This window comes from Schistocerca gregaria, chromosome 1, assembly GCF_023897955.1.
Source record: "Schistocerca gregaria isolate iqSchGreg1 chromosome 1, iqSchGreg1.2, whole genome shotgun sequence".
In the NCBI taxonomy this organism is placed as follows: Eukaryota; Metazoa; Arthropoda; class Insecta; order Orthoptera; family Acrididae; genus Schistocerca; species Schistocerca gregaria.
In genome coordinates, this window is record NC_064920.1 from 303,115,102 (window position 1) to 303,142,427 (window position 27,326).

Genomic DNA, 27,326 nt, shown 5'->3' on the forward strand with positions numbered 1-27,326 from the left:
ACAGGAAGTAAACAACCGTATAATAATGCATGTAAAAGCGTAACAATGCGCACCCTTTCGATAACGGAGCAAAGAAATACAAAAAACAAGCATCTGACGACTGGTACTTTAAAATCAATAATGTACGTAGTTTACAAAATAAATAATAACCGAGATTGCAATAAATAACCAATATTAGAATTTTTTCACTCACCAATTTACAGCGACAATGGCGCAATTCCATCCAGCTCGCCATCGTCACTGTTGTCCGCTAAAACCGTCTTCATCGTCGTCATCGGCAAGACAAATCATTAATTGTTCATGGCCACTGTTAATGCCTTCTATTGTCTGTGCTGCTCGTATAAGCTTCTCGACGTGCTCTACTTTTTTTTCTCCATGAGGCTGCATCCACAGTCACAAGAGCTTCACGCAACAGCTTTTCCACCTCTGTTATTGCAAAGGACTTGTTGTTGTTCCTTACATACATTTTTACGTCACTCCATACTAACTCAATAGGGTTGAAATGGCAGTGATATGGTGGCAGCCTTATTACAGTATGACCCTGCTCCTTGGCAATTTCGTCTACTACGTATGTAGGTGTCGTAGGCTTATTTTCTTTAACAAGAGAATATAACAGAACCTTTGTCATACCCATATCCGCTGCAATATTTCGAGCCTATAACCACTGTACCATAACTTCTTTCCGATCATTTGTAGTTGGGGCTTTGTTCTGTATCACCGAATGATATAGAGCATTGTCCATTACAATTGTTGTAGGGACAGGAAATTGTTTTAAAAGGTTCCTGAACCACTCAACAAATCGTGCGTGATCCATATCTTCATGGTAATCACCAGTCTTTTTTGATCTAGAAACTAAAAGTGCGTCAGGGACAAAACCACTGGAGGAGCCTGCATGGACCACAATTAATCTAGCTCCTCTTCCCGTCGGCTGATGGCCGCTACTGCTGGGTGTGTTATCCGTCCAACATTTACTGACAGCTTCCCCGGCATTAACCCACGTTTCGTCTAGCCAAATTATGGAATGAATGTCTCTGCCCACAATTTTGTGCAAGAAAATGCTATGAGCGGTAACAATATGTGCCCTCTCTAACAGTACTTTGCGTCCGTCTAGCGTTTTGTAACGGAAACCCATATTTTTTAGCACAATTTTTAGTGATGTTTTACCACCCCTGAAGAGTTCACTTTCTTTTAAAGAGATTAATAACTTAGCTACAGTCGGCTTACTCTTTTCTGCTGTAGTAAGCATAAACATGCCTACGAACTGCATCAGTCCGGAAAGAATCTAAATCTGTGATAGGACTACACCGCTTTTTCTTCTTTCCCGGGGTTGATAAAAATGTATTATTTGATCCAGACAGCTCGGAATCATTACGGCTCACTTCAGTATCTTCCAAGTTTTGTAGTAATACTCCCTTACTTACTACCGTTCTTGCACTAATACCAAGAGTTTTCGACTTACATTCCACCACTTTGTCGGCAGGAATTGATGGCTGTCCATGAATGCTTACGTAGTTTTTCTCCTGCTCGTAAAACTCACGAGTTCTGCGTAGCAACTCCAGTGCCTGGCTGTTTAGCGGCACCCCTCGACGCAAAGGATTGTCACTAGGTGAACGAAGTCTTTTTGGTGTCATTTTCCAAGTACGTAAACTCACAACGTAACAAAAGTCACAACGATATACCACACAGTACAACGAAAACACGCGGTAAACAACACACAACTCACGTTGTATACACATTCACTAAACAAAGCCGGCAACGCGGGAACTTTGACGTCACAGCACGTGAGTAACAGCAGTGCTCACTGCGCTGTGATTGGCTGGCGCCCCACGCTGAACGCCTAGCGCCTATCGTTCTTCACTTGTTACTCTGTTACGCTGCCAACTTCATACGCAAACGTCAAGTGCAATGTTTCAGCGGCCCGGGTATACAGAAATTTAGTATCATTTATCTGAATTCTCGTCCTGATGACTTTCTGAAATGGCGCCAAAGTTCAGTGGTATGGGCTACAGAGCAAAGCCCACACGCATGCGCCACTTTGCTCATAGTAAAATTTTATATTAGTTAGAAATTAAAGAGTTTGTTTGAAAATTATGGACTGAATTTAGCATGTAGTTTAATTTGTTTTATAAAATTATTATTTAAAAGTGAAATTAAAGAATATATAATCTTTGACACAAATCGATATTTGGTTACGACGCCATTGGTCGTGCGCTGTTGCAACTCTTTGCTGGCGAACTTTTGCGCGTAGAGTGAAGTGGGAACTGCGGTGGTAAGTACTAGAGGCGTTATTGGTGGTTCTATTGAAATTTTGTAGTTAAGTTTGTTGAATTCAACCTACAGATCAGCATTTATTTGCGTAGTATTAATTAGTTAACTCGAATACCTAATTGAAACATTATTTAGAGGTGTGTAAAGTGCCGGTGCTTGAGATCGGGCGTTGTTGTAGAGTAAGTGAGAAGTTATAAGTTTTATGGAAATATAATACATGTTTCCTTGCATTACTGTGGCTAATTGTGGACATATGAATTAACATATGGTTGTAGTTAATAAATTTATATACTTTTCGTGTTGCGGCGTAGCTTTGTGACGATTCACACAAAATGGCTGCTGCAACCATTAAAACGGAGCCAATGGATGTGGATGAGGGCGGAAATCAAACTCCGGCTCAGCCAGCATCTGAATCAGCCCCAGCAGCTAATGGGGAAGTTGAAATGAAAACTCCCAAAGAAGAATCTAGCTCAGAAAAGGAAAAACAAGCCGGCACTGAAGAAAGTAAAACTGGTGATGAGAAGGAAGCTGAAGCAGCCAAGGTTAATGGCGAAGGTGACGCCGACGGGGAAGTCGATAATGAGGATAAAGAGCCTATGAAAGTTTCGGGCACTTACAAAATTAAAGTGAGCGGTCTACCAAGATTTTGTCCGTTAGGGGTATGTATATATTTATACAGATATAATTAATTGTAAATTCGATTTGATCACGGAGTCTTACGAACGTGTTCTAGTTATTGATTTGAAATGTAACAAGGCTCTTCTTTTGTTTGTTGCGTGCACCACATTTATTCAATATTTTTCACGTTTAGTTGTAGCAATTGTTAATAAATTAACATCGTGCTAGGTTATGTTTGACTGTTGTAGCATTCTGAGATTTTCGATATTGCAATTACAATCAAATGTTAAATTTTGAATGTTCAAGCAGGTATGAAAATGTACAGTCAGATCCTTTTGTCAGATTTAAGTAATACATAGATTGAACCTGATGCTGTAGGGAAACTATTTTACATCAGCCAGCTTTAGTCATACAAGGGTATTGGCAGTAAGAATTGAAGTGCAATGGAAAGCGTCAGTTATTGATGAATGTTTAACCTGGAAATGGTTTTTTTTTTCCTAAGTTAAATTTGCTGAGTGTGTTTGACCTCATCTGGAGCATATAAGTATGAAAATGTTAAATTACAGGCAGTTTTTCCTGAATTTCTCATCAGGATTCTGAAATAAGGTACACAAGGAAAAGTATGTGTTTTGACCCTACAAATTTTGTTTCCAGTATTTTATTTGTATCTGTGCATATTAATTTGAATTTGTAGCTTGACAAACTTGTGTTGGGGAGAAATTTCCATTATATCATTCAGTTTATTTGGGCTGTTTTAATATTTTGCAGAAATACATGGCTAGTCTATTCATTACAGGGTTCAAAGACCCTTCTGCAATTGGAAAGGTATGTTAGAGCCCTGTTATGAAATACGCGAGTCTTGTCTAGCCATCATAGTTGACATATTTTCTGTTGACATTGCTCATTAATTGCAGTTGAGTAATGCTTAGGTTTGAGTGAGTCAGTGTCTTAAAAGGAAAGGTCTCATTTTGCAATCAAAAATATTACTTAGCAGTTACACTAACGTGTCTTTGGCTCTGTGGCCTGCATGAAAAGTGTTGAGCACCACACAAAAATTACAGAAATATGTTAATTTGGAGTACAGTGCTGCTTTTTAAAGTCAGATACATAACTTATAGAATAGCTGATAAGCAATTGAACCTAAAATTTGTAATCATATCTAGATAAATACAAGAAAGGCTAATTCCATATGAGATAAACTTTGGCCCCGACTCAAATTGTCATTGTTGATGCTGTTACCAAGCTAAACCATGCACAAGTTTTCAGTGGACAGTGAGTTACTTAATAAGTTCGTATGAGCAGTTTGCAGCGGGCTCATGCGCAGGGCTGAATTCACGTATGAGCAGTGCCTTCCTCCCACTTCTGGTTACTTGAAGCATGGCTGTTTGCTGTATGAGCAGTAGCGGCAAGTAGCCAGAAGCTACCCGGAATAATTTTTCTGGCGCGCCAAGGCTGCCAGATTCGCACATGCACAGGGGAAGCTGAGTTATAGTGGGGGCGGGAGGGTGGTGGTGTCCTTCCCCTCGTGACCTGTGTATATGTTTCGTGTCTTTGTTTACAGCTCCCACATCAAATGAAATCAAAACAATTTGTAGCCAGGAGCCATCACGTGAATTAATATACGTTCTCATACCGAAATAAGTTAAGAGTTTCAATTTTCTGATTTTGTATTTCCATGTTACTATTGGCTACTTTCATCCTCATTCAATTTAAATTGCAAATCTTCATTTTCTGGGACGAATAACGTTATACCATAATAAAGAACCAAACATGAGAATACAGTACTGGACCCCCAAGAAAATTGGTATCACGAATACCCCATGAAAAGCTGAATATCAGGTACTTGAGAGTGCATTTCGACATAGAAATGTGCAATTAGAGCGGAATGAAGCATTTTAGCATGGTTTATGAAATTCTTATGCTGCTGGTATAGTCTCTGATGTCCTGTTCCTTTTGACACTGTAAGATCTCTTAATGCTATATACGTACGAACCTATGTAAACATTGACTTAAATCTGACCAAGTAGGCAAATTTGGTCAGTAGTTTTGTACTAAATATTTTGTTTCAAATATGACAGCTGTAGCAGAATTGTACAAAACTGCCTTCTGTGAAAGTGTTTTTCGATCGCAAAGCACATGTCTAGTACTTCCTCCAGGCCTGAAGTTATTTAATTTGTGTTTATGTATTTTTATAGAATGCCATTCTATGCTAAATTTTAGACTGGCAGCATACCGTGTTTTATAGTTTTAACTCCCCACATGGCTTCATATTTATTCCTAGAGTAAAATAAAAACTGTCAGTTGTACAGTGTTTGCCTCACAGACAACCATGTTAATTTTTTTCGCAATTTGAAGTAGGCATGTAATTAATTGTCCTTTATTCTGATGTAAGCTACACAAAAAACTGTCTTTACTTTTTTTCAAGAATTTTGAATTCCATCCTACTAGCTTTTTGCAGTGCTGTGTAGATGTAAACCTGTTGGAAATGCTACATAACAATATTGCAGATTACGAATTGAAAAAAGTCTGTCAGTCACCTCTTAGCAAGATGTTATGGTACTTAAAGCTGTGGAGTCCAATTTTGAAATGATAGTTTGCCAAGAACTGCTTCCTTATTTGCATCCTTTATCTGTGTGGGATATGATAAAATGATTGCAGTAAGTACAACTCGGTATGTCCTCTCAACATGCTGCAATTGATGCCCCACCTCACTTGAAGTTCCATCAGAAATATGACGAAAAGTGTATGAGCAGAGCAAGCACGGGCTGCCTACGTCGTTATAGCTGTACATGCGCAGTATGGCCTGTTCTCTGGCGCTTTCTGGTAACTGCTTGTGTGAGTAATGGAATCTATGCATCTTCTTGACATAATAGAAATTTTCTTCAGTCCCTGTAGTTCACAAGTTTCTTGATGTCCATTTCGCTATTGTTCCAAATCAGTAAACCTCCGCCTATTGTGTTGTTGTCTTCAGTCCTGAGACTGGTTTGATGCAGCTGTCCATGCTACTGTATCCTGTGCAAGCTTCATCTCCCAGTACCTACTGCAACCTACATCCTTCTGAATCTGCTTAGTATATTCATCACTTGGTCTCCCTCTACGATTTTTCCCTCCACACTGCCCTCACAATACTAAATTTGTGATCCCTTGATGCCTCAGAACATGTCCTGCCAATTGGTCCCTTCTTGTCAAGTTTTGCCACTCTTCTCCTCCATTCTGTTCAGTACCTCATTAGTTACGTGATCTACCCATCTAATCTTCAGCATTCTTCTGTAGCACCACATTTCGAAAGTCTTCTTGTCCAAACTATTTATCGTCCATGTTTCACTTCCATACATGGCTACACTCCATACAAATACTTTCAGAAATGACTTCGTAACACTTAAATTTATGCTCGATGTTCACAAATTTCTCTTCAGATACGCTTTCGTTCCCATTGTCAGTCTAAATTTTATATCATCTCTACTTCAACCATCATCAGTTATTTTGCTCCCCAAATAGCAAAACTTCTGTACTACTTTGTGTATCATTTCCTAATCTAGTTCCCTCAGCATCACCCGACTTAATTCGACTACATTGCATTATACTTGTTTTGCTTTTGTTGATGTTCATCTTATATCCTCCTTTCAAGACACTATCCATTCCACTCCCTGCTCTAAGTCCTTTGCTGTCCCTGACAGGATTACAATGTCATCGGCGGACCTCAAAGTTTTTATTTCTTCTCCGTTTCCTTTACTGCTTGCTCAATATACAGATTGAATAACATCGGCGACAGGCTACGACTCTCTCCCTCCCTTCCCAACTGCTGCTTCCCTTTCATGCCCCTCGACTCTTATGACTGCCATCTGATTTCTGTACAAATTATAAATAGCCTTTCGCTCCCTGTATTTTACCCCTGCCGTCCTTAGAATTTGAGAGAGAGTATTCCAGTCAACATTGTTGAAAGCTTTCTCTAAGTCTGCAAATGTTAGAAATGTAGGTTTAACTTTCCTTAATCTTTCTTCTAAGATGAGTCGTAGGGTCATTATTGCCTGACGTGTTCCAACATTTCTACAGAATCCACACTGATCTTCCCCGAGGTCGGGCTTTTACCAGTTTCTCCATTCGTCTGTAAAGAATTCGTGTTAGAATTTTGCTGCTGTGACTTGTTAAACTGACAGTTCGGTAATTTTCACATCTGTCAGCACCTGCTTTCTTTGGGATTGGAATTATTATATCTTCTTGAAGTCTGAGGGTATTTCGCCTGTCTCATACATCTTGCTCACCACCTGGTAGAGTTTTGTCAGGACTGGCTCTCCCAAGGCCATCAGTAGTTCTAATGGATTGTTGTTACTCCCGGGGTCTTGTTTCGACTCAGGTCTTTCAGTGCTCTGTCAAACTCTTCACGCAGTATTGTATCTCCCATTTCATCTTCATCTACATCCTCCATTTCCATAATATTGTCCTCAGGTACATCACCCTTGTATAGACCCTCTATATACTCCTTCCACCTTTCTGCTTTCCCTTCTTTGCTTAGAACTGAGTTCCCATCTGAGCCCTTGTTATCCATACAAGTGGTTCTCTTATCTCCAAAGGTCTCTAATTTTCCTGTAGGTAGTATCTATCTTACCCCTAGTGAGATAAGCCTCTACATCCTTAGATTTGTCCTCTAGCCATCCCTGTTGCTCTAATTTTTGAAACATTTGTATTCCTTTTTTCCTTCTTCATTTACTGTGTTTTTATATTTTCTCCTTTCATCAAATAAATTCAATATTTCTGTTACCCAAGAATTTCTACTAGCCCTTGCCTTTTTACCATGTGCATCCTTGTTTTAAGAAACTAATTTTTAAGCATCTCGTGTTAAGGGTGTCATATACTCTTACTACATCATAGGATTTAATTTTGTTGGTATATTGTGGTGTGGTGAGATGTCTTAAAAACTGTGGAAGGATGATGTACATCGTCTATACATAAAAAGTATGCACATCACAAATGTTCTAACTTTTCACAATTTCTTGTGCCCTACGCCGTACACTGCTTGGTGGCTAGTGGACTATAGATGTAGATGGATGTGATAGTGATCTAACATTGCTTGCTCTGATGCTTAAAATGTAAGTTTTGTTCTCCTGTGTTTTACTCTGCTGGAACTTGAATGGTAGGGGTACTTGGACGTTTAGGATATTTGACTCAAGCATATGCCGTCATTGAACGATACAAGAGAGCTTTGTGCTCTTGAGGGAGCTTGCTCCTTTCAGCTGTTTAAAACACCCACACCATGTTGCCTAATGTTAAAAGGGCAGATAAATTGTAGGTTGGTAGTCTCTCCAGGTAACCTGCATTATGGATGTACCTGGAAGGAATGAAAGCCACTCTATCTTGGCAAGGTTCATGTTTATAATTATTCTAAGAAATTAGCTGCATTTTCCCTCCAGAACGGGAAAACACTGATATGGAACAGAAAACTGGAAGCTAACTGGAATGATTCATGTTAGTCTATACAGTATAACATTGCCAGTAAACAATTGGCAGTGCACATGTGGGGAAAGTGGTACCAGTGTGGTTACTGGCAGGTGCTGGAGGGGAAGTGCCAGTTTAAACTGAAACCTGTGCTCGCATTTTTTCTAAGTATTGAAATGGAGCCCCTCCACACCTGCACTTGCTTGTTCACCATTCGTAAGTCACCTCTGGTTTAGTTAGTATATGAAAATAATTCTGCTGTAAATGAAGATATTTATTTTTACATGTCTTGTTACCCATTAATAGCTTTCAGAGAAGTGTTGGGTGGTGAATTTTGAGTTAAACCTGAAATTTTTGAGTGAGGAGCTCAGGAAAAGGAAGATTCGTAGGTAGCTTATGAAGAAGCACACACTTACTACAAATTATATGTGAGAGTCTACACTTCCATTGTTCCAAAACCCATAGCATGTCTTGTTTCACCAGATATCGATGGCCCTTAGAATTAAATTTTCATTGAAAGTCAGTGGTTGGAGTAACATAGTAGGTAATAACTATATGGTAAAATACTTTCCTGGTTTTGTACTATAATTGCCAAAATCTCATTTTGATATTGCAAACCATTTATGAAACATTGGAATGTTGAGTATTTAACTGTGGTGTTACTGGTGCTTCATGACAAATGAGGGTGCTAAATCAGATTTTCTCCAGCTTGGTGACAACGACCTCCACCCAAGTCTACAGAAAAATCCAGTAAATTCATACACAGCTAGATATTGTGTAATACACGCCAAATTCCGGTTTAATGCTATCTTTCATTTCTAACTATTCAAATTTCACATAGTACCTTAGTTCCATGTAAAAATCACAATACCTATTACCATTAAAAAAATTATTATGAATTATGAACATGGCATAAAAATTAGTGCAAAAATGAATTTTTTAAACAGAATAGTTCCAGTCAAATCTTAGAAAGGTTGCAAGATATGCATCTGTGGACTCTAGCTGCATCTGTGAATGAAAAATTTTCCTTTTTGTCAGTTTACCCAATCATTGACACATTGCACTAGTGTGAATAGATTAGAAAACAGTAGTAGAGGTGCAAGAAAATTCAGCACAATATTTTTAAAATTAATTTCCATTAATGGCTGAGGATATGCTTTTTCATGTTTGTGCATATGGAATGGAAAAGCACTTTAAGCATAACCTTCACTTTGAACTATCTCAATAAATAATTTTTTCTGCAGGAATTCAAGAAGTTGGTAAAAGAAGAGCTTGGGTTAGCTCTGAGTTATGTGAGATGTCCTAAGAGAGGAAATCCATGGCTTCACCTTACATTCAATACACCAGAAGAGCAGCACCGAGCACAGAAGGCTTTGCATAAGTATACATGGAAACGCAAAACGTTAACGTGCAGTGTAAGTACTCTTAGACCTTTAACAGAAGTTTATAGCTTTAATTTGTGAGTATACTTGCAATATAGCTAAAAGTGAAGATTTGCTACTGATACGCATGTGGCACAGTGTTTTGTTAAGAAATTTCAGGTAATGAATGAATCAGAACTATACACAAAATTAACTTTTTGTGGCCAAGTTATAAGATGAAATACTTTGTTTTGCAGATTGTTACAACAGATGCTCAAAAAAGAAAACCTGAAGATAGTACAGGTGATGACAGTGATGCTAAAAAAGCAAAGCTTGATCTGTCTGTTGAAGAACGTGTGTTAATGGCAACCATTCCCTATCACAACATTCCATATGAGGAGCAGGTGAGTTACAAAGTAAACTTATGTTTGGTGAGTGGTGCAACAATTCGTTGGTAGTAATAAACAGTGCAAGAGGAGACATCTTCTGCATATATTGTGATGGAAAATTTAAGGGCTACTTCTGTGGCTCTGAGTTGAGACTGCTGCATATGCATGCATTTAAATAACTTGTCAGTTTGGTTCTATTGGTCAGCAGTAAAAAATTCCCAACACCTGACATTATTACTTAAATTCCTTCTGGCCATCTGCGTTGAGATTTTATCTATGACAAGGAAAGCACTGATACAATAATCTCGGATAAAGGGGCCACTCACCTAATTGTAGAGTCGTTGATAGGCAAACAAAATAAAAGAATGAAAATGCTGTCTTTAAGACCAATTCTTTGGACTTCAGTAGGCATTCATACACCTAACCACATATAGACCACTACAGCTTCTGTGTGGGGGGGGGGGGGGGGGGACTTGCTAAAGGATTTGTTAAACTTTTTGTTTTGTGACCATCAACTCATCACTTCTACTATTTGGTGAATTGTCCCCTTTACTCCTCAGTTCTTTTAATGTTTCTTGTGCTGAAGTGGGATGTTCCGAAATTGTCACCAAGAGGGGTCTTGTGATTTGTTACTATAGTCTTATTCAGGAGTGGACTCAGCTGAACCTACTGATACCAGGTGTAAGTTTTGTCCCATGGCATAATGATGTGGCATTTGACGACTTAAATGGGCAAACAGAATTCAATACTGACAATATTGCTTTTGCATATAGGAGTTTTTGAAATGTAGGTTGTTGGTTGGGTGGTCTGTAGTATAAAATGAGGTCTGACTGGTTGATACTAAGAGTTCGTAAAACCAGTGAATGTGAATACTATTGCCAATCCATATCTACTCTGTAAACTGGTTTGAAAGTTTTTTCCCATACCATTCATATAGGGAGCACAAGTAAAGATTCTGTATGGGCTGTTACTAGCCTGAGCTTCTCTCCTAGATCCGTGGGATTGATTTTCAGGGTGTTCCACTGTGTTCTTAGTCCAGAAACTTTCTAAGTAGGCTATCATGGGATGGTTTGCCTGTCTTAAAGTGAAACCTCTTTATAACATTTGTCCATATATTTTCTTCTGTTATGTCCATCTTTCCTGCTTCCAACAAAAAGCCCATATGCACAATGCTGAAGTTTCTATGTACAAAAATTTCCTCAGCATAATGCTTGTATTTTTGTACCCTAACCAGTTATTTCCCTCCTTATATCATTTATCACTGGTGTAGATAATTTTTTTTAGAGCAAATGGTAAGCATCTGTACAGTGTGTTAACGTTGTACCCCTATTACACAGTACACCTGAGATGCACACAGTGTTCATGTTTGGAACTGCACTCTTTTTCAAATTGACCAATTAATGCATGTGGCAATATTCCTGGTGTGAATCAATCTGTGCATGCTCATTAGATGGGATAATGGTTGAAAATGGAAAGGAATGAGTGGTTTTTTGCAAAGTTGTTCATTAGAATTAAGAATTTCTGACAAGTGAGAACTCAAGGCTCCTATTTTTTAAAGTAGTTGTTCTCTTACATAGCTAGCACAGAATTGTGTTGTTATGAATTATGGCTCAATGGTTTTTTGTATGACGACACTTGTTTGCTCAAGGATATTTTATCTAAATAATGGAAATTCTGGGATGGAACAATACGTAGAATAACGGAAAGGCAGGTACTCACCTAAGGTATAAGGATCAGTGTGGAGCATAGAAACATTTAAAAAGCAGTGGTAGCACACATAACCTCACAGACCTTAAGTGCATGTTTATACAGTGTTTTGTATGTGGTGCTTAGTTTTTTGATTACTTCCCAGATAGTGTGCCAATAAACAGATATTTGTGAGATTTTGAATTTGTATTTTACAACTTCATTATTGAAGCAATTGTTTTCAGCAATTTATTTAATCTTTACCATTTGTTGTGGTTTTCTGTAGTGAATTGTCAGTAGAATTTGGCTACTTTTATAATTATCAATGGGAAGTCTTCCTCTTTAAAGTGTTTTCCCTCATACAATGTTCCAAATTCGTAGTGCCTTTAAAAACATTGTGTATATAAGTTTCACAGTATATGTTTGCTATCCCCTGTTCATCCTATTTGATAGTCCCACACACTTGCACTATTCCAGAAAGGGTCACGTGTGCAGGTGCACACTAGTACTCTACCAATGAAGCAGTCTGGCAACTGCTTTACATAGAATTGAGTCTGTAGTCATTAGTTTCATATCTCTAAATACTGTTACACCTAGATATTTGAATTGATACTGTAGTCATGAGGTACAGTGTGTTCAAATTGCAGTTGGCAGAGCACTCACTAATCCTGAATTGTAAGTCAAATTGCTTCAGCCTTTAGTCATTCATTTTTTGCTTTAGCCAACTTCAGCTAGCTAATAATACTGTTCCAATTAGCCTTGATTGTTTGCAGTTAATACTGTTTCAATTAGTCGTAGTTGTTTGCTGTGTTACTTTGTTGCACTTAAATGTTGTTCAATTTCAGTTGTATGAACACTGTTGAGTGATTTTTAGTGCCTTGTGTGAGTTTCACTTCTGTTGAAGTGCTGTTAATAGTGCAAGTGCTGCAGGGGACAGGTGCTGCTTGCATCCTATCCCTTGCATGGCAGTCAAAATGAGTGAGTTGCCAGTTTTGGCATTATTTTGAAATCTTAAGATCTGATAATGTGCACAGTTAGACAGCTGCATCATCCATGGAAACCTGAGCTTAGTATTGTCTGTTGTGTCATTTGTATAAAACTTGACAAAGGGTCTGATCACTCTTTCCTACCCTCCCCACTTCCCCCCACAGGAATACTCAAACTAGTCACAAATCTCCATTTCTTTGTCCCTGAGCTTTTAGTTGTAAATGCTTCAGCTATCTGTCTATGCCACTGGCATTGATACCGGTTTCACTTATCTTCGTAGTAGTAGTAGTGTGGCTGGACACTTGGTGCCACTTGACCTTATTGCTTATGCATGTGTAATTTAATGAACATGTAAATCTTTCTTCATATTTGTTCTTCTGTACTGTGTTAATCATTGTTACAACTACTTCAGTGCCACTGATGCAAGTTTGTGTGTAATTCGTCATGTGATCTTGTGATTTGGTCCAGTTTAATTCTTTTAAGAGTGGTATGTTCTTGGTAAGATGAGTGGGATGTTCTAAAGTGGTATGTTCTTGGTAAGATGAGTGGGATGTTCTAAGTAGTTGTCAGAAGAGGCATTTAGTGCAATGCTTCGCAGGATATCTTCTCTCTCCCACCACTAAGAAAACTAAGTATCACAGTTAAATGGTGGTAAGTATTCGGTTGAATCAGATGGCAGTGGTGGTTGATTGGATCCAGTTATACCTGTATCTGACACTGAGTGTTGGTCTCACATGTAGCTTCAGTTTCCATCTTCATGGATTTCTTTCCTTCTTTTGATGTACATTGTATCCATTTTCCAGTAGCCTAACCTAACACAAGGTGTTATTTTATTCAGTTCTTCCCCTCAGTATTAAAAATTAATTCAAATGCTATTACCCAGTTGTGTACAAGAAAAGACCACACTTGGAATTTGTGGAATTATGTTCATGTGGATAAAAATCAGAGGCAGTTGATGGGTAAGAGAGAGTGGATGCATTCTAGGATAAACTAAAACCTTCAAAGTAGTAATTAAAATAATAAACTTTTAGACCTTGCTAAAACTTCACACCTAAACCAGTTACTGCCTCTGTCTTCTACACAATTTAAATATCTAAGATACAACTTCACTTTGTAATGTGGAAGTGGTATTTTTTCTGGCTTTAGGGTTGTTCATATTTGCGATTGCTGTCATTTACAGTAACCTAACTGTAAGCAGTAGGAAATATTACTGTATAACTGTCAGTATTTTGAAATGGATTATAATTTAAATCAAAATTGTCATTATTTGAATGATAAGTCTTACTGAGGATGCTCAAAATTAATTTTCTTAATTTGAATATCTCTCAATGAGGGGTCATGAATGTGCATGTTGGGGAGGTTTTGTCCTTCATGTATGGAAACAGCAGCTGTGCTCTAAAAGCTGCTGCTGGTGGTGGTATACGTCTGTGTTTACAATTAAAAGTTGATGAGAGGGAGAAGATCTTGCAGCGGTGATGGTGTGAGGCCAGATCATTGTTTATGCCCTTGCTTATGAAATGTCCAAGTTTGAGCCCCAGTGCAGAACAGTTGTAATCTGCTAAAAAGTTTGAATGTGGATAAACCGCTTAACTGCAAGATACGTTTAGTAATTGGACAAACTGACAAAATGAGTTTTTAGTGGTTTTGTGATTGGTATTACTGGGATGAGTTAGGAATGATTGGTATTACTGGGATGAGTTAGGAAGTGGTGATGGGTAAAATTGGTTTCATTAATGTCTGTATTGTATTGAGCGATGTCTACCATAAGTTTTTGTATTAGTTTAGTATCATTCAGTGATTGGGTTTTGTTTTCTGATTTGAAAAACTGGAGAAAAGCTGTTGTCAGGCGATTAATATAGTGTACTGTGTGAACTATTGAAATTTTGAAGTGGGTAGAACACTTCAGTTGAACTAGTGACAGATGAGCTTGCCAGTTAAAATGTCAACTCCTTCTCTTGAAATTTATATTCGCCTAATTATTCATGAAGAAACTCGTGGTAAAACTTGAAGTAATTGCTATCACTGTTCATAATGTTTTCTCTAACAAGCTTCAATACACAAACAAGTGCAAAGTGTCTAAAAGAACTGATGCAATGGCACAAAGACAAGCCAGTGCAGGCTTAAGAAAAATCTGACATGTAAGGTGATCCTTGTCAAAAAAAAGTTTGACATATGCTTGAGGAGGTATTATGTGGAGAAAAGTTTAACAATGAGGTCCAAGAATTTGTCGGAAAGTGGCTCAAACACCACTTCTTTGCATAAAGTATAGAAAATACTTGTCTGAGAAAAGTGTATTGATACTGTTGGATTTGTAAGTATCAAGTCTCCTTTTGTTAAAAATAGTTTTTTCTAAATCAGTTTTTTCATTACTGAAATATCCTTGTACCTTTTAAATGTAAGGGCCGTCCTTTAGGAGCTGTCACAAAATTTTCCTGTTTTTGTCTGTATGGTGCTTGTGCTCAGTCTTAAGTATTACCAGTCACATTAAACCAAGTGCTCCTTTATGCTGTGACGTTCATTTGAACAACATGAACTTTCAGTTAAAAAAGAAGACTGAAGAGTTGAAGGCAATGGCAACTAGACTTGGGGACCTAATTGTCCGGCGCAACCCAGAGCTGGCAGGCTGGGCTGAACAACAGAGGGAGAAGCATGATGGACTCGTCTTTCAACTAGATGAAATTCGTCCTTCACCTGTTACAGATGCATACCGAAACAAATGCGAGTTCCGTATTGGTAAGTATAGCTAATTACCAAGTAATGTCTGTGGCTCCCATTCATACTCAAAACTTTATACATACTTGGAATTCCTTGAGCCAAATACTAAAGCTAAAGGATTCCTTCAATAATTTTACAGTAGTTGAACTTGAAGAGGGAATTATCCGTATGTTGCATTTAAACAAGTTTTAAAAATTCTTGTTTGATCTCATCAGCACACTTTAATCGAAGTATGAACATCATATATTGTGTGCAATTGATGTTTTAACGGTAAATTTTTTTGTAGATATTGCAAGTATCGAAGTGTGGAAAACTTCAGTTTGATTCAGAAATTGTAAATTTTTTTCCTGTTGGCTCATTTTTAATGGGCTGCTGTGATTATTAAGACAATCGAAATGTGAAATATCTTTCTTTGTGTCATTACAGTATGTGTATCATGAGATTTGGTCCACCTAATGTGGACTTTATGTATTTACCAATGTGAAATGAACATTTTGTTGTAAGTAAGTTGTCCAGGACCGGCTCCTTTTTGTTTACAAAAATTGAGCCCGGTCTTGTGCCAGTGCTCGGCTAATGGACATGCTACGTGCTTGCTTGCACCTGTCACGGTCTAGGGCTAAACCCCGACACGCAAGAGCGCACGGTGGGGTGCCGTCTGGAGAACTACAAGGACGGCTCTATGGGGGTTGGACCAGCAGATTCGCTAAAACATTTGCCTGACCAAATGAGAGAGGCTGTTAAGGTAGGAGTCTTAAGCATCACCGAGCAGCCAGGCTGTGGGGGTGTATTCTCGAAACAGCCCGCTCCTGGTCTCGTGATGATCAATACATAAATATCGCCTTTTGTAAAAGTACTTAGCTGCTGTGTAAATCCACATGTTGGAGTTGCAGCATGTGTATATTTTGCAAACATAGGGACAATTAATTGTTTTGCATGCAACCAGATCACTTTGAATGGTTGTTTAATATAAGATGCTCATTTTGATACAGAGCTGTTTTCAGCGTGACTTCTGAACGGTACTATAGTTCTATTTTAAGTAGTAAAATGTAATAGTAATGGTAGAATTTAAATTAAAAAGTAGTTGCTGCTACATTAAATTTCATTAAAATTTTGTGCATATTCTTGAATAATGAAACCTAATCGGATTTTTTCACCCCTCCCACACTACCAGCTGTTCCAAGATTATATTCGCAAATCAGATAAAGAACCATTTAGTATTGAACAACGACAAGGTTATTGGAGACACCTTGTTGTAAGAGTGACAAGCAGTGGTGAGATGATGATTGTTGTTGTGGCTCATCCCCAACAACTTAGTGAAGAGGAGCTAACAAAGATGAAGGATGACATCCGTGACTACTTTGTCAATGGAGAGGGACGAGCTTGCAATGTTACTTCATTGTATTTTCAGAAGTTCACTGAGAAGTAAGTTCATATTAACCATCTTTCTGATCTAATATGAATATTATTGTGTGGCACATGTCACTGCAATGTAAGCTGTTTGAAGCACAGTTAATGTGGCTGCTTCAGTTACTGTTGTATTAAAGCTTGCAGTATATATAGAGTCCATTGTAAATTTAGTACAGGTGCCAAAATTAAGCTGCGTGATCATTGGTGTGTTGAGTACAGATTTGATATATTACTTAGGAATGTTGGCTTTCACATTCTTTGTTTATACTGATTTTACTTCTCTCTTGATTTTTGTTGCCAAGATTGTCTTCACACAGCAATATGAGGCATTGTTCAGTTCAGTTGGGGAAATGAAATTAGCATTTTCTAAAAATAACTTGTTCATCTTTCATAGTCCTTTTTAGTCAAAAATCTAATAAGCCCCATCCATAAGTTTAAAATTGCTACTTGTATGTGTGATAATCTTCTGCCTTTGTTATATCTTTTGTGCCAAGACAGGCCAACAAGTGAAGTTCATCTTAATTTTTGCGATGATTAATTTTTGCATCATGTTTATTGATCTGCACCTAATAAGGGTAATCGGTTTTAAATTTCTAGTCCAAATTTCTTCATTTGGGCAGATAACAAAACCATCACAAACTTAATCTACTATGCCACTATTACATCTTATGATCTGATGATGGATGTGTGCGCTTGTATAGTACTTCTTGGAAGGGTGAAAGAGGTGAATAGGGAAGCATTTTTCACATGATAACTTTTAGTATTAAAAGTTAATAAATATAATTGGATAGATAAGAAATCTACTTGTCAGATGGTGGCAGGAAAACACACACATAATGTATTAATGTTTGCAAGCTTTTGGGGCCAGTGGCTCCTGGCAGAAGGGTTGAAGAGAAGGAAGAGGGTAAAGTGAAAGGACTTGTGAGATTTATTGAAAGAGGAATTTGTGGAAAAATCATCCCAAACCATGTCAGGGAGACTTACTGGGCAGGATGAGAAGGAAAGAATTTTGCTTCTCATCCCATCCCGTAAGCCTCCCCTGTTCTAGGTGGTGGTACTGAATTCTACTTGTTCCTCCTAAGCCTCACCAATCCTTTTACTTCATCCTCTTGCTTCCCCTTCAACCCTTCTGCCAGGAGGATCCAGTGGCTCCTAAAGCTTGCAGGCTTTAATAATTTTTACACGTTTTTAGCTGCTGTTTGGTGAGTACATTTATGTTTAATTAGATTTTCAGAAATTAATTCTGATGGTTTGTTACTGTTGCATGTATTTTGTACCAACATTGAATGAGATTAGGTAAAGTAGTATTAGGAAAAGCATTTATGCTTATTCTACCTTCAGTACCTTTCAAACTGTGGTAAGCTGCTGTCACTTATAGTCTGTGCTAATCACAATGAAAAGATCACGATTACTTTGGAGAGGCTTGGTGTATATTGTTGGAACCCTTCTGGAGATACATGTAACTTACAAATCTTAAAGAAAATCATCATAATTAAAAGATATGACAGTTTAAGTACTTTCAGAAGAACATTGAGCTGATTCCATCCTCTGCACCCTTTGTGAAATCTTCCTTACCTTGGCACTGTTGAACATGGTTGTTGCAACTTTCTTCACTTGGCTATTCCCTAGCCATTTGTGGCTAAGTGTGCCATGATTGAAACATGCAGGTCTATATTGCCAGGTCAAAATTTTATTAAGATGACCCCCAGGTATCTTCTAAATTTTCCATCTGCAAATATCTCCCAACAAAGTGCTTCGTCTGTATTTCAATATCACTTCATCTTTCATTAACTACACTTAGAATGGCCTTTAGTTAGAAAGCATAATGTAGTTTGGAAGAATTGCCAAGCTGTTTGTGGTTAAACAGATAAATGTTAATGTCCCTACTTATGTTCGAATTTTGAAGTGAAAATTATAAGACTTAAATTCACATTAAATTTATTCACCCTTGTTCATCAGCCCAATGAAATGTAAGTTAATGTGAAGTAATCTTTGTAGATTTACACATCCAAACAGTAATTTAGTACAGCAAAGGAAATGGGCACTGATTCGGGATTTAACTCTGGGCAATGACTTACAGTATGTGTTAGTGGAATTGTTTTGATGAATCATATTTTCTGGTTGGTTAGTAACATCCCTGACTTCATACTGGCTGTGGGCCTCACTTGAAATGTTAGTAAACATATTTTTTGGCCAGGAGAAGTCTGCAGTGCTTGTGGTGCAAAATATAAGGTTTTTGTTATTGATTTCCAGGTCCCTGTTAAAATACTTTATTTCCTTTTTGTGCTGGGTTTGGACTGTTCATTTGTGTTATTAAACTTTCTGCCCATTAATGCACTGGACATGCATACAAAATACAGCAGTTATTTGTGCAATCAGTATGAACAGAATTTCTTAAAAACCTTATATGATTTTTTGCTTTTAGCTGAATAAACGAGCAGCTTCTCCCACAGTGCCTAACATGTCAAGATGCTATAAACTCAACAGATAGAACAGGGGAAGCATTTATCAGTGAGGTCTGGAATGGGGAATCACAAAAATGGCAAAAGCATTTTTTACGCAGTGGACTGTAAAGAACATAAAGCATTAGTGGGCTCTTTCAGTAGCATTGCTCAGTGTGTGCAATTCCTTAATTTGTTTATTTACATTTGGGTTGAACTAAGGGTGAATGGAGTACAACCAGTGATTACAAGGGCATATAAATGGGTCTGTAGCATGTTTTTTGCTTGTGAGTTGTCTAGCAAGCCTACCAGTTCATAATATACAGTAAGCTGTACTTTATGTGCTTTGAATAAATTTCCATTTTAAGAATGTCACTCGGATCTGTGCAACATGATTGCTATATGAATTTAATGATGTTCCTTGTTTGTCTAATTGAGCACACCATTTACATTGCCTATTAATGCCTACCATTCATCTAGTGTAAGGGACTGCCTTTGCTATGGAAACTATATCTCCGTAACAGAAAGCAAACTGTAAGCTACAATGGTCAAGTCAGTTACTGAATGTCACTAGAGGTGTTCCCCAAGGATCAGTGCCTGTACCATTACTGTTTATAATATTTATAAATAACCTGCCCAGCAATATGCCATGCAAATCTGTGCTTTATGCAGATGATGCAACTTTCATCAATTCAGAGGACATTAAGTGGAAGAGCAAAGTAAAGATTTTCTTTGATTATCCAATATGTGGTTCGAAGCAAATGATTTTGCTATTAACTATGAGAAGACTGTAAATATATCCTTCAGCTTATCCAATGCTGATATTGAGTGCACTTCTACCAAACTTCTTGGCATATTTCGATACGAAATTAACCTGGCAGTCACACAGACATCATCTCGAAAGCTTTCGTGAGTTATCTATCTACTAAAAAATTACTCGCCTGTGTTTCTGAAAGCCTGATGCATAATTCCTATTATGCATTCTTTTATTTGCCATATTAGCTATGGTATTCTTCTATTGGGTAATTCTCCATGGTCCAGGAAAATTTATATTTGATAGAAGAAAGCCATCAGGAGCATCTCTGGGATTACCAAAAATATCATGTAGATCATAATTCAAAGAATTACAGATAATTGCAGTCCCTTCTCTTTCTATATACAGCTGCCTTTTGTACATAAAAGAAAACTTAAGCAGTTACAAACTCTTCAAAAATAGACCTGACTTATGAAACAATTTGTAACTTTGTTTGTACCTCATCCTGAGGTTTTTGTCTCTGTAGTTCCACATTTAAGTGCTAAACATGTGGAGAAATCCTTATATATGAAATGTATTCTTTTATTATGCACATTCTTTAAAATGTACACTTTAGTTATGTGGGATATCTTTGCATCAAATGTATTTCTTTATTATGTATGTTCTTTTTAAATGTATACTTCAGCTTTGTGTGATACCTCTCAATAGTTACATTTCTTAATATGTAAATTGTACATTATTTATGACATTGATTGAGTGTAATTGCTTAAAGATGGGTGTGTGTGTGTGTGTAAAATACACACACACACACACACACACACACACACACACACACACACACACACACACACACACACACACACCATTAAGTTGGTTGGATAGGATGTTTGAAGCTATGTATTTAACATAAGAAGAAAATTGTCTGCAAATGAGATATAAAGGCAGTTTGGAATGCAGACTGCTATTGCTTACATGACAGTAAAATGTAGAAGATACTTGAGTAAGAAAAAATGGTCCTGAAATCTTTAACTGAACAACAGTAAACAAAGTATCTCCTCTCTAGGTTAATTGGAGTGCCACTACCTGATATGGACCACCTTTATGGCAAGACACACCTGGAGGAAGTAATGCTTGATCTAACATTTCGTTTATCACCCTCTTCGTACTTCCAAGTAAATACAAAGGGCGGAGAGGTGTTATACTCTGCTATCATAGAACTTGTTGAACCCACTGAAGAGACAACTGTTTTGGACCTTTGTTGTGGAACTGGTGGCATTGGTTTGTGCATTGCAAAGGTATGTACTATAAATTACTATTGTAATGTTGCTAAGATTCTGAGTTTTATACAGAATATTGTATAGCTGAAGAAAATTCTAATTTTGTATCGACTTGGTTATTTGTTTTACTTATGGAGAAAGTAATAGCTATTTGTAGAGAAAGGAACTGTCAGGAATGTTAAGCATCCATTGAATTTCCTTCGGTGATTAAGTGCTAAATAGATGTCTTGTTATTCCTTCTGAATAAAAGTTGACTGTATCTGAAATAAAAGTTTTTCTTGTGGAATTTATATTGCAGCTGCCACTTGCTTTACATTGGCTATATACCTACCTTCTTCCACATCAAGCTCATTGTATCTGTATATTACCTCCTTCCACATCAAGCTCATAACTGTATCTGTATATTGACTTTAAATAAGGATATTTTGCTTATTGTCTGCAAACTGAAGCACATTGTATGTCGATTTATAGCATAATTTCTCGAGCACTTACGAAGAAAAAATATTGCTAGTCTCTCACGTGGATCTTTGCCTTGCACACACAAATGTTGATACCCATGTGCTTTTGTATGTTTATCTGAAAAATTGCAACTGTATTTCGCAGATTTGACATGTAGTGTGTGCACTTCCTCAAATAAAGGTTATCAATTTCAGAAATAAAGTAGTTGATTAGTGAAGGGGCAGAATTCAATAATTTTCCTAATAAATGCTATTGGCCAAATATATTGGTGGAAGTGGTGTTCATAGTGTACCAAATGTGCAGGTAATAGAGAAACATAACTGCTTGCCAGAGCTTAATATACTGAGTGTGAAGAGAGATTTCTTTGAAACAAATTGCTCATACGAAAATTCATACCTTTAGAATAAAGCTGCTGAATGGGTGTGGTTTTGAATGTATTACAGGTTTGGCTATTATTAATTTACTTTCGAATTTTGTTACATGGATCTAAAAATCTGTACACTTCATTTTTGTTTTCAGAAATGTGGGCAGGTGTTTGGCATAGAATACCTTGAGCAGAATATTGAGGATGCCAAAAAGAATGCAGAAATCAATGAAATTACAAATTGTGAATTTATTGCTGGTCGTGCTGAAGATGCGTTACCTACTCTGGAACCCAAAATAACTGGAAAACATGTTGTACCGATTTTGGATCCTCCAAGAACTGGATTGAGTTAGTACAATAATATTTAGAATGGTTTCAGTGTTCGTTTTTAGTTTCTTGTCTATTTGTGAAGCATATTATAAATAATGCATCTTTTGGGTTTCAGATCAAAAAGTTATGCAACAACTAAGGAAGATGGAAAATGTGCAGAAGCTTATTTATGTGTGTTCCAATCATAAGGCTCCAATACGCAACTTCCTTGACCTCTGTTGTCCAGCGGGGAAGAATGGTATGACAGGACATCCATTTGTGCCAACTCGCACTATTCCAGTGGACGTAGTTCCACATACTATGCATGCTCAGATGGCAATGTTGTTGGAACGAGTTGATCCTGCCACTTTACCTAAGGCAAAACATCCTATTCCAAGAGGAGTGCGTAAACCTTTGCGTGGTCGCACAGGCCGTGGTGGTCTGAAAGTTGGCATGATGGGACGAGGAAGAGGTGAGATTTTCTACTTTCCCTGTGTGTACGCATACTTGCATGGTTTGCTAAATGTGATGTGCACCTTTTCCAAGGCAAGACTTGTTTTTAAATAGCTAGTTTTGTACGTAAGGTGCAGAGAACAAGTGAAGATAAGCAGAGCTTCATGTGGTTGAAATTTACTTGAAGCTTTGAGTTCTTCTACAGTTTTCATTCAAATCTTAATGGGACATTTTCTAAGATATTAACATAAGATACTGTCATTATTTTTTTTAAAAAAAATCCTTTTATTTAGGTGGAAGAATGCGTGGAGGCATGCCCGGCATGATGCCAATTGGTGGCCCTTCAATGCGTGGCATGAGGGGAGGAATGAGAGGTGGTATGCGGTCTGTTCCTGTTGCCAGAGGCATGGCACCAAGACCTTATCCATCAGCCCCTGGATTATTGGATCATCCTCGTGACTTTGGGCGCCCTCTCCGTGCTCGTGACATGTATGACGATGGGTATGGCCCAACACCGTTGCTGGAACGTGATTATCTGCCCCCACCGCTAACACAAAGTGCGTACCATGGTGGCAGGAGAGGTCCTGACCCTCGACGTGGGCTTGATTTTTCTTCAGATGAGTTGACCTTGAGTCGATACTCAGATTTCCGCCGTGATGTTGAGGATGCAATTGACTCCTCCTTTTCTCCTCGTATGGGAGGGCGTAATGTCCGTCCACTGTTGGCTGGAGGCCCTGCTGCAGTAACAGCAGCAACCATGTTAGAACGAGAAGAAATGGCTTACAGAGCTGGTCTTACTCGTGGTCTTGTTGGGGCAGCTGCATTTACTCCACAGCCATTGTATCCTCAGTACCATAGCGCACAATCAACTAGCAGTGGAATTCCTTTCAAAGGTAGTAGAAGTGGCGGCAAGAGAGGTGGTCGTGACACAAGAGGTCGCCGTGGTAGTAGAGGTGCTGGTGGAAGAGGGGGAGGCAGAGGTGGTAGAAGATGAATACAGTTAGATGTATCTTCTGGTAACGAGCACTTAGCTGTGCAATATTTGAGTGTTTAAAACCGATGAATTTGTTTTGTATGATATTTGTAATGTTTTCTTTTAATGTCATTGATTTGTGTCAGTTCTTTCTGTCCCTGTGGCCCAAGATGTATCACAAATTTTTAATAAATGAATGTGAAAACAGTTAGCGTTTGCCATTTATTCCGTCAGACACATTTATTTGAATGTGACGTACTGTATTAGTAGTACTAGAAATATTAATTTATTGTCCACGGGGTGCAACTTTCTCTAAAAATTTGAGTATGGTATTCACTTTGGATAAATAATTTTAATCAAAGTTGGTGGGTGCTTGAGCAATAAATTGTATGCCTGCTTAGATCAGGATCAGAGTTTGTATTGTCATACCGTATATGTTCCTAGCGGAGATTTCGCAGCCTCCTACCATCATATTTGTTCCTGAGATTGCTTGGATAATTGCATAGCTCATCTAATTTGGTGAATGTTCAATGTTGGAAAGCTAAAATTATTGAAAGTGTGCAGTTTTAGTTACTATTATGCACCATACTCAAGGGCTGTAGATGTTTATTAAATGAGCAAATTTGAATGATGGGTGGTTTAATTTAGTGGAAGTTAATTTAGAAGATACCATTACAAAGTTTTATAAACTGATGGCAATCATCATCCAACAGTAAGAACTAGACAGTAGATAAGATGTGAAGAAATTAGTTTTGATGGTGAGATTTTTGTTTGTGGTAGGCTATACACTACAAACAAAGTATGGAAGGCTTCCAAAGTTTTAATATGGGAGGGAATGGATGTCATTAAGCCTACGTGAGCTTTGACAGATATCCAAACACTGCTTCAAGAAAAGTGAATTAGCCAGGGCATGTAGTCCTAGATTTCTCAGTAAAAGGAAAGTGCAGTAACAGTTAATACTGTTAGCAGTAGGTACATTTTAGAAACACATTGCTCGAGAGTGAACCAGCACACCAAAATACGTAGGTAAAAGGTTGCAAGATGGTACACTAGTTTTGTTATTTATTTGTCCCGTAGATCAAATTAGTACTGTGGCTTGTACAACTGATATGGGGTCTAACACTCCTGCTGAAAGTGCCATTTTCAGAATTCCTTGTGAAGTATCAGATGTAGTAATATGAAATATTCAAAAGTATGGCAAGCTGGAAAAATAAATGCTAAGAACAAAAGCATATTACTAGAGAAGACAGCTGCTTCCATACATTTGATTGTCCAGTACTGGATTGTATGAAAGTAGAATGTGGTCAGTGCAATGCCACCTGGGTATATATTGGTGAAGACATAAGACGGGCAAGTTAACATATGAAGCTTGAGTGGAAAGTGTGTGAATCTGCAAACTTGTACATCCTTAGCATCATTTACCCCTAATGCATCTATATGGACCAAGGAGCCAGCCTAGGCCTGGGCTACCAGTGAGCATGCCTTCTTGTGTGCTGAATGGCTGGAGTTTTGCAGTCTGTCGTCACTGAAGCTTTGTCACTGCCGAGAGGAACATTATTATGGGTAAAAACTAGTTATTGACCGAGATTGTATGTGCATTAATGGTTACTGAAAATCCAGAGATATACAAGGATGGCTTCTGAAAGTGATTTAGGTAGTTACTTGCCCATATATATCAATGTTCAGAATAACTAAAAATTACTAAAACAGTTTTCCCTTTGTGAAATAAATTTGCTTTTTGTTATATGAATATTTTTGAATCCCAGATCATTGCTTACTTTGTGTGTAGATGATAAACTTCTTGTGTGTTGTAACATAGTTCACACAGTACTTCCATAAACAATTTTATTATTTTTGTCTCGTGCATTATATGCTTTATTTTTACTTTTGAGTACTTCATAACTAAAGTAGACATTACAGCATTTCAAACTGCCAGTTTGTTTTTGTCAGCATAATGCCAAAATATGAATGGCAGGATGCCTGGATTGTTCGCTATATGATAGTTGGGTGCTGAAGGAAAATCATCAAATTTGTGGATAAGTAGACAGTCTTTTCCTTTAGCACAAAATTTGACATTAAATTGTACTTTGTTTTATCACTTTCGGATTTGAATGAATGAGCAGTTAGATCTAGTATTGAAAATACGACAGTAGTGTTACACCTGTTGTAGACTGCTTAAGATTATTGCTTTCAGAATCTGTAGTGTAATCACTTCATTCAATAATTCACCCATAGTCTCAATGTATCCCCCACACAATTCCTCAGTAAAGTAGATACTAACATTATGATGCCACCGAAGAGGTGCAGTCATTGTCACTATTGTGACTATGCTGATAGCAGATCTTTCCGAATTAGTGTATCTGTGCATGCACGGTCTGTGTAGGTGATCATAATGAGGATTTTAATAGCTTAAAAATTTATGGAAACTAAATTTGTGTTTAAATGAGAGGTGGTAAGTCAATTTTGATGCCTAATGTTGCTGTAGAGGGACTGATTTGCTGTTGTGTGGATTGGTCCTCCCCAAGTCCTCAGGCAGTGAGTGCTTAGTGGTAGGTTGACAGGTGCTGCACTGGAACCTGTCAGCCAGGGGGCTCTACAACTGCTTGAATGATGGCCATCTGCAGAAAACCTTGGAACTTTTTGGGTTGGAAGGAGAAACACTTATCACTGAGAGAAAAAAAGAGCACATTTCCTATAGGGATGTCTCCAAACATCTGGGAGAATGGCAGAGCACTTCACTTGAATTACTACCACCGATAGATCCTCTGCCTCATCTGTGAACTGGGATGGAATGGAGTGGGGAAAGAGTTTAATTTTAAATCCAGCAATACTAGAGTTTTTACTACCACCGATAGATCCTCTGCCTCATCTGTGAACTGGGATGGAATGGAGTGGGGAAAGATAATTTTAAATGCAGCAATACTAGAGTTTTTAACTGCTGCCCTTCCTCTCTGGGTGGGGGCTAGATTCATCAGGCTGTGTCTCAATAATGTTTTAACCATTTAAGCCCCAATGGTTTCTGCCCGAAACTTTCCCTTTTGCATTATATCGCCGAGATAGTTCCAAGACAAGACTTATAATAGCACACTGAGGCACGGTATGAATGTAGTGCATTGTAGTAGTGTGTATTCAAAACAAGTCAGTGTGGAACTGGGCAACGTTATAACTTACATGCTGTATTTTATATGGCCTCATTGAGATCATTGACAGTAAAAGTACTTGTAAGTTATGGAAATGTAAATTTGAGTTTGTACTACAGCTTTCATTAGTATTATTGAAATGGAGACACTGTGACAGTATACAGTTCTGGGACAAAAGTTTTTTTTTTCTAGGAAAAATGCGAATTTGCTTCAGATATCACATGACATGGATGGTGGAAAACTGTTTAAGTGATTCAAACATGCAACCACTGCCTTATATCAATTGTTTACT

At 37.9% G+C, this 27,326-nt stretch overlaps 2 protein-coding genes across 2 annotated transcripts in view; one reads left to right on the forward strand and one right to left on the reverse strand.

Moving 5' to 3' along the window:
- LOC126342343 (lysophospholipase D GDPD1-like) overlaps positions 1 to 1,973 on the reverse strand; it is a 139,799-nt gene extending 137,826 nt beyond the window's left edge. Inside the window, exon 1 of the mRNA XM_050001847.1 lies at positions 1,926 to 1,973. The gene's annotated coding sequence lies outside the window, so the exon portion shown is untranslated. The remainder of the gene's footprint in view (positions 1 to 1,925) is intronic.
- LOC126342281 (tRNA (uracil-5-)-methyltransferase homolog A-like) lies at positions 1,945 to 24,102 on the forward strand. Its single transcript, XM_050001842.1, has 11 exons — positions 1,945 to 2,269; positions 2,580 to 2,927; positions 9,564 to 9,734; positions 9,938 to 10,084; positions 15,283 to 15,475; positions 16,072 to 16,199; positions 16,629 to 16,879; positions 21,123 to 21,354; positions 22,315 to 22,507; positions 22,605 to 22,940; positions 23,215 to 24,102. The coding sequence occupies exons 2-11, from the start codon at positions 2,601 to 2,603 to the stop codon at positions 23,913 to 23,915; spliced, it is 2,679 nt and encodes an 892-aa protein (XP_049857799.1). The 5' UTR covers positions 1,945 to 2,269; positions 2,580 to 2,600; the 3' UTR covers positions 23,916 to 24,102.
- The last annotated feature ends 3,224 nt before the right edge of the window (positions 24,103 to 27,326 follow it).

What these genes read in the sequence shown, in the direction of transcription:
- LOC126342281 (XM_050001842.1), top strand. Translation starts at nt 2,601, where the DNA reads ATGGCTGCTGCAACCATTAAAACGGAGCCAATGGATGTGGATGAGGGC. An exon ending in CAAATGCGAGTTCCGTATTG is followed by an intron (nt 15,476 to 16,071) that starts GTAAGTATAGCT and finishes GTCACGGTCTAG; the next exon opens with GGCTAAACCCCGACACGCAA. An exon ending in TCCTCCAAGAACTGGATTGA is followed by an intron (nt 22,508 to 22,604) that starts GTTAGTACAATA and finishes TTTGGGTTTCAG; the next exon opens with ATCAAAAAGTTATGCAACAA.